General features: G+C 36.9%; 1 protein-coding gene across 1 annotated transcript; it reads right to left on the bottom strand.

Moving 5' to 3' along the window:
• Positions 1 to 692: 692 nt before the first annotated feature.
• On the bottom strand, positions 693 to 1,814 carry LOC128737254 (proteasome activator complex subunit 3-like). Its single transcript, XM_053831858.1, has one exon. The coding sequence runs from the start codon at positions 1,727 to 1,729 to the stop codon at positions 974 to 976; it is 756 nt and encodes a 251-aa protein (XP_053687833.1). The 5' UTR covers positions 1,730 to 1,814; the 3' UTR covers positions 693 to 973.
• Between the last annotated feature and the right edge of the window lie 6,718 nt (positions 1,815 to 8,532).

Here is an 8,532-nt window from a genome sequence, read left to right on the forward strand (position 1 = left end):
ATTTCATACTGATCGGACTTTTAGTTCAAAAGTTATGTATAAAAATACGAAAAATATGGGACTTCATTATCTCATAGGTCCCTTAACCGATTTGAACAAAATTGATTGCATATGAAAGAGGAGCCTTATAAACCCTTAACTTCCAAATTTCATGATGATTGGACTTGTAGTTTGAAAGTTACATAAAGAAATGTGAAAAAATAGTATTTAAAACATATTTTTGTAACATTTAAGAATTAATTCAATGAAAAACATCATACATTTTATTATTATTTGAAAATTACTGCTGAGATCTATCAAACGAAACCGAGTTATTTAAAATCGGACGGTTCATTCAAAAGTTATTCAAACTTTAACACTTAAGCACCGTATATTAAACCGTTAAAACGTGTGAAATCAAAACGTATCAATCAAATGTTGATTGTATTCAATGTGTGTGATGTATGTATGTATGTATGTATGTATGTATGTATGTATGTATGTATGTATGTATGTATGTATGTATGTATGTATGTATGTATGTATGTATGTATGTATGTATGTATGTATGTATGTATGTATGTATGTATGTATGTATGTATGTATGTATGTATGTATGTATGTATGTATGTATGTATGCATGTATGTATGTATGTATGTATGTATGTATGTATGTATGTATGTATGTATGTATGTATGTATGTATGCGGCAATAATACAACATTCTTGCTTTATTTAACATGAATGCTGTAACTATTAATAGTTTCTATCTCTTGCAACTATCGATTGTTTTTAAGAATTGATGTTCTGGGGCACTGGAAATTTAAACAAATCAATCGTAAAGCTATATAATTAAGTTGGAATTTTTTGTTTGCAGGCGTTGTTTATGTGCCGTCGTTCTCATGTGACTCAGGTTTAAAAAAATAAAGCTGGAAAAATGTAATCTTCACCGTATCTCGTCAATGACCGTTACACCCTTTTTAGTTATTCGTATTTAATACAAACTTTCAGCATTGGATGATCTGGGCTTTTTCAATTTTTCCATATTTTTGATGACAATGTCATGCAATGAACAATAACGATTCCTTACTCCGCTCAATACTAGCCATAAACTTAAAAATTCTTTTTCGTCAAGTTCCTGAACGGCACGACGATAATCATCAATATGTGGATATTTCGCAACTTTAGAAACTATCTTCGCTCGGGATACAAAGTATCTAGAAATTTGATCGAAGAAAGCAGCCGCTTCTGTTTCAACCGACTGTATTTCTGCCAAGGTGTCTTCCTGGATTGAAACTCCAAAGTTATTGCCATCTTCAATCTTAGGAATCATAAATGAGATCCACATTTTGAGCAGATTAGAATCTTCAACCAGGGAACGGATAACCGGTTTAACCACTTCGATCAGCTCACAGATTGGCGTATTACATTGAACACGGCCATTTGGCAACGCCATTACTTTTGTGCCACTAATCGTAGACAAATCAACGCGAGGACGTTTTGCGGCTGGCTCGTCAGATTCGGGTTTCTCCGCATCGGCATTGTTTAGATCAATTGGATCTGGCACTGGAATGTTGAGATCCTGGTAGACATCGGAGAAATTTCTCTCAGAAAACTGTGGAGTTGAAAGCAAATCATTCAGCTTAACAATTTTTTCAGGGAATCCTTTAATAATGAGTTCTTCAGCTTTCTTGATTAGATTGTCTTTGTACTCCTGGACCTTTTTTGCTGTATCGTCGGCTTCACCCATTTTAACAATATTTTTATTGAATAATATTAGCCCAAAGCAGAAACTCGTTCTTTGTAAAGAATTTCCACACTTTTCGGAATACGCAAAACAAAAAGTTTGCACAACAGTAACGAAGCTAAATGACGCTTAGTATTTACGCACCCAAGGAAAGAAAATATAATTATTCTACGCAATACGTTGTGAATTTTACTGGCAAATAAGGATTTTGAGGAATACGGAATGGACATATAAAAATATGGTCAAGTTAATTATAGATGTTCCTGAGAAAGTAAATAATGATTATTGTGGCAGTAGAAAGGCTAGGTCACGCCGCTAGGTGGATTAATTCGGGTTTTATTTCAAGACTAACATTGTAGTTGGTAATTGTCTCTCCAAAAAAAACAGAAACCTATAACTATTTTATCGAAAATGAATAAAAATTTCAATAAAATTAGAATTGAAGTTGCAGTAAAATAAAGTTAAATTAAGGACAATAATGGCACCAGTGACGCGCAAAACAAACACAAAATGATTAAGGAAGCGAGGTTATTGTTTGTATTCGAACTAATTGAATAATTCATAGCTGAATAGAGCATTTCAATTGTTTTCGAAGCTATCCAAGCATTTCATGCATGATGAACTACAGCAACGTCCCTCTGCCAAGGTTAAGGAGTTTGGCCCGGCTTCGTATGATAGATTGCAGCAACGGAACGCTCAACATGTCACGCATGGATTGGATTGGCACAACCTCACCGATTGGTAAGGGTAAGCGGGGCAAGACCGCCCGCCTAAGCAAAACCACATGTATAAAAAAAAGTTGTAGCTCAAGTTCTAATTTATCTGCTTTAAATGAACAATTGATCTATTACCTACATATAAAAAATAAAAACATAAATATCTGTAATGATTTTCTATTTTTTATTGCGATTTGGAAACACGTCCAAAAAATAGAGTATTTTTTCCATGCGGGGTGAAACACGCCCACTAACGGGGTAAAACCGCCATAGCATATAACTTTAACAATATTCAACCGATTTGAATGAAACTGGTGGCATTGGATTCATGAATTTATCTAATTTAAACAAATTGAATCAGTTTGCTATCAAACAATACATAGTTCCCCGAGATTCGCAAGTTCGAAAGAGTGTCCGGCAACCACTCGTATTGGAAGAATATCAGTAATATAGGTACCGACAGTCTTGAAATTGATACCGTATAGTTTCCTTAGACAACAAGATGGATCGGGTTAGGCATCCTGGAGTCAATCTTTAAGGACTAGAGAGGATCTAAGATAAAATATAACAATATGGGTATTAAAGTTCCTGCAATTGATCCGGTAGGTCATTTTTTGACATTTCAAATTGTTCTGATTGATAAAGCAGATACATATTACTTTTCCATTGCTAAGATAATTTGCTATATTTTCATAAAAAATATGTTTATTCTATGTTATTTGTCCCAAGAGGGAGGAATTATTAAAAAAAGCTATATCCGAGAAAACAAGAAAATGTCCATAGCGCCCGCAGGGAAAATTGGCGATTTAGATTTTTCCAAACAGTCCACCAGCTATAAACCAAGCACATTTATATTGTTTTATGTAAATCTGAGATCCTTTGGTCCAAACTATGCAATTATTTTAAAAATCTCCTTATCGCACTAGCATTATACACGACGGTCTTGCGCCGTTCGTTGTGGGCAGTTTTACCCCCAAATGACCGATTTACACATTTCACTATTTATTTCAACAAAACTGCATGAACAGTTACCTAATTTAGGTACTGTTGGATGAAGACAGGATCAGAGAAGCGATGTGGGTTGGATTTACTAAAAGTTTTAACGTTTTGAATAAAATAAACCCTAAGTTCTGCGGGAACAAAGTTATAAAAAACGAAACGATTATAACGAAAAATCTATTTTTATTTATTTCTCCGATAGTTTATACGATATTGCTGTACAAGGTATTGTAAAATATTGCGTACGCATTCAGTAATATGACTGTCATCAACATTTAACACCAATTTGAGCAAGGCCCTGTAAAACCATGGTGGGCGGTTTTACCCCGGCGGGCGTTGTTACCCCGTTTACCCTTACATAAATCAATTGCATGAACTCAGCGGAGCATAAATTATTGTTTCACATTCCGCAAAATCTTCCACAATGCATGCATTGCCAATCAGCACAGTGTTAACACCATCGTGCTGGAATGAGTAGATTAGTGCTTGGTTTTATTCATTTTTTTTTTCTACAAATCCATCTGCACTTCAATGTTTACTCTTCTGTAAAATTTTACCCGAGATGTTGTCATCGTTTCGTAAAATCAAACAGAAAGTTCAACTGACGAAAACGGCATGATGAAAAATATGGGCTCCAATTGATGATTCATTGTTTTTCGGAAAGACCGAGCTTAGTCCCGTTTTGCGTCACGGCGACCGGGAAAACTCGGCTCAACCGAGCCGTGTGATACTGACGTGTTCCAGGAAAATTTCCTCTCCTATTTCCTCCCACCACCGCCGCCGTCGAGCAATGCACAAACACAAAAACCGCACTTCAACTGGAAGTCAGCGACGGCGGCGCTGCTGCTGGTTCGATCCGATCCGTATTCAAATTCCGTTCGACGGTTGTTAATGGATGATATGCTGTACCGACCCATTCAGGTGAAAATGGAACGAGACCAGATGCAATATGCTGGCGCGAGAAATATGGTTTGATGGACTAATTGAAGTTTTACGCTAGCTGAAATTCACTATCTAACGGGGTTTCCTGCTGTATTTACCGTATCATTTGCTATATTTTTTACGCTATTGAATTACTAGTCACTCTATCTTGTTTGTGATTGTGAAACATTTAACAAATCGTAGACTTATGTGGAACGTTATCAACTGCCTGACGAGTTCAACAAGCTGAAACAAGCCCCTTGAAAAAGATTCTTGACGTTGTTGCAAACGAGATGTATCTAATAAACCAACTGACCCAATTCGCTTCATTCTGGTTAGCTTCAATGACGTAGTAGAGCTTTTAACTTTAACATTTAGATGACAACTCTTTCGAACAACGCATTTCACTGGAGCAGTTGTTTTATCAACCGACCCTTCTCAGTTCATTGACAATTCACGGTGACCCGGAAGGGAGCAAACCGTTTCGGTCGTAAAACTTGAAACGAACATATGTGTATAGCCCTAATCTATTATATACTCAATTCAACCACATTGACGTACGGGTCCGATTGTTTGCGTAGAATTTAGACAGAAGCTAAACCGAACCAAAGCGGACAACTAACGAAGGATGGAAGAAATCCCTATTATCACAAATACAGATTAAAAAACAGAATTTTAATAATAAATTGTAATATTATTTTTACACTGTGCATATTTCAGAATTATGATGAATTTGCAAATTATTATAATTGCAAAAAAAAACACAATAAAGTAAAACACAGAGCAACGCTGATGTCACATACAAATGTGCACAAGACACTTTGCAATTTTAAAGAATCAGCAAACAGCGTCCCCGGCCCGTGGGGAACCTTCGAACCCATCATCATTCGCATTCATTTGCATTAGAGATAATCCGAGGCCGCCACACCGACCGACCGCGCGTCCGCCCGCCCGCGTAATGGCAGCGCTCAGCTCAGATAAAAGCGCAAGCAGAAGAAGGAATCTGCTTAGCGCTTAGTAAATGCAAATGGGATTCCACGATGATCTTGGGAGCTTTGCTGGCCGTGTAGAATCGTATCGCTGGTGGCATGGCCATGACAATGCTTTAGAAGAAAGGCTCACAATGCGCTGGCCGTAAAACCTTTCTTTTATATAAGAAAAAGGCCGGGTCGGGTTATTTGATCACGCTCGAGTGTGTAAGTATTATGTTCACATTCAGGCATTCAGTAATAAACGCTAGGACTATGTATAATAGTTAACCATTTCTGATCCATATTTGTTCGAGAGAATTGTATTACCCGGTTATATCGATTAGAAACATCGAAAGGTTTTTTTGTCGCTTGTATATCGATCCACTATAAAAACAAGAAGCGTAATTGGGGCTGCACAGGCAACGAAATTGGCGCCAAGCAAATTTAGTACCGTCAATTACGAGCCGAACAAGCTTAAATTAGTTAGCGTGCTTCTAGTCGTGTCACCACGTACAGTGAACCGAGACCGAATCTATCGATGTGGTGACAAAACAAGATGAACTGACGGAATTGATGAAACGATGAAAGCACGATGCTTTTATACCATGCGGTAGTTTGCTGTATCAAATTATTCTTAGTTGAATACACGAATTATTTGACATTGCAAAATTTTAATTGAACAGATCTAAACTAATTGATTGGAATTGAAAGTTTTGGGATTTGCGTAAAATCCTACGGCATAACGGTAGGAATTCGGCGCAGTTCAAGGTAGTGGAAAATGTGAGATTTGAGTTGAATGTTTGCAAAATTTCATTTGCACAAGCATTTTTAACAATAAAAACAATTTTAAAAAAATTCAAAATTTCCTATTTTTGCAGCATAATTTAAGCTATCTTTAAAAATGCGGTAAAATCATGTTTTGAGTTAGTTGAAGTTTTTACTTTCATTTTGACCCAATAAGCAGTTTTCGAGATGTGATTTTTGACAAAAAAAATTTCATTTCAGGATGGTGAAGACTGGAGAGACAAAGAGGTGCGACGGTAGTTTAATTGCATAAAACACTCGGGTACCAAGCGAGAGAGTGTGGGTTGGGGTTCCACCTGTGATTGAATGACCCATTATACATATCGAAATTTCCTAGGTAAACTGGATGAGTTTACCATTCTTCTAACCAAACACTCCTAATGCAATGCCTTAGTCTTAAACGTCTTTCTAACTAAAACTGGCAACTAAAATTTTGGAATTTTTTCGCGACCCTTATGCTCAACAACAAACAAGCTCAGAGAGAAATGAGAGTATGTCTGTGTTAGCTCTCTCTCTCCTCTTTTTGTTAATATTTTTTGTTTTGTTCATACTCGCTCAGATATGCTAATAATGGCGTCGAAACATAAAGCATTTCGGGAGCGCGTTGTACACTTCTACGAACTGCAACAGAAATCTCGACAAAAAGTATACGGTACAACATTTAAAAAGCAAATATGTTGCGGCTTCGACTGCTTACCATATTCTAAGATGCCCAACAACTATTCGCAAGCAAGCTAGTGGAAGACCAGCCAAGATTATGAATGCAGAAGGACATCGTTCTCTTTCTCGTTTCTTCAACAACAAGCCCTCTGGTTTGGCTATCAATTAAAATGCACCAGACGAATGTTTGAAGAAAATTTTGATCCCATTTCTACAAAAACACCATGCAGATGGACAATACGTGTTTTGACCGGATAGAGCATCATCGCATTACGCCAAAAAAACACAATCGTTCCTGAATACTCATTCGATCCCATTTTTACCCAAAAACTGCGACCCGAAAAATCTATCTCAGTGCACCTAATCGAAGATTTCTTCTGGATTTTGAATTCCTTGGGGTACAAAAATAACTGGAGAGCCACGAATTGCAAACAGTTGATTGGTAGAATCAAGAGATGCATTTGCAAAGTTGACATGACGGCCGTACAACGCTTCTGTTTCGACGTCAATCGAAAGCTTCGCCGAACAGCCGATTACGGACCGTTTTTAAATGTACACTAATTCTTTTTCAACAATGTATACTGTATCTTTAATTTCGGTAGATCAGATCTTCTTCATGTATCTTTGTCTTTTTTTGACAACTTGAGAAAAAATTCCAAAATTTTAGTTGCCATCCGTTAAGACTTGACCCTTCTTTATCGACAGACTTCACAGCCGGCTATTAGAGTACAGGACAGTTACGAGGCTAGTACAACAATCCCAATGACTCTATTTAGTAGCACCGCCTAACCGAGATTCGAACAGACGGCGACTGGCTTGTTAGACCAATATCGTACCTTGAAGCCAACTGGGGGGTGGGGGGGTGTACCTCCACTTTACAAAAAAACATCTTCAAAATGCCCCAACGCTTAACTTTAATTTCAACACACAAAAATATGAAAATTCATTATTTTTCGACTTTCTAGAGTAGGGTCCCCCCTACTGGTGAAAAACTGCATAGAAAAGTTGGAAAGCTTTGTTATGCCTCATGAAAATTTTCTCAAATATTTTTCTCTTGTTTGTTAATTTCTAACAACTAACGTAGAGCAAACAGTTTCTCATCAAAATGTTGGTAAATTTTCTTAAAATATTCACAGATGGATTCCCGATGAATCTAGAGGTAGTCCGTCTGCTGCTGCTCTCCAGAAAAAGAAGCAAAAAAAAAGAAAAATGAGACGGAAGAAGAAAAAACAGCAAAGAACACCAAAGAAAACGCGAGAAAAACTGGACAAACGGCATTGAAAAGGAGGAAAAATACGAGAGAAAATCAAGACAAAAAACGAGACAGAATGGGAGGGAAAATGGGACATAAAAAGAGAAAATAGTGGAGAAGAAGAAAATGGAAGAGAAACGAAGAAAGGAAGAAAAATAAGAAAACTAACAAAAAAGAGGAGGAAGAAGAAGAGATAAAACGGGATAGTAATAGAAAAAGCGAAAAAACAGGAGCGGCGGTAACGAGAACATAAATAGAAGTAATTGGAGAAAGAAATGGAAACGGGAAACAAAAGGGATAAAACGAAAATGAAAAACAGAACATGACAAAACAGGAGAATATAATAAGAGGAAGAACGGAACAGTCAAAAACCATAAAATAGAAACGGAGTTGAAAAGACAAAAAAGGGGACAACCGATGAAAACGGAAATAAAAGACGAAACGGGAAAAAATGACCGAAAATGAAAAAAAAACAAGATAAGG

This window comes from Sabethes cyaneus, chromosome 2 (genome assembly GCF_943734655.1).
Source record: "Sabethes cyaneus chromosome 2, idSabCyanKW18_F2, whole genome shotgun sequence".
NCBI lineage: Eukaryota > Metazoa > Arthropoda > Insecta > Diptera > Culicidae > Sabethes > Sabethes cyaneus.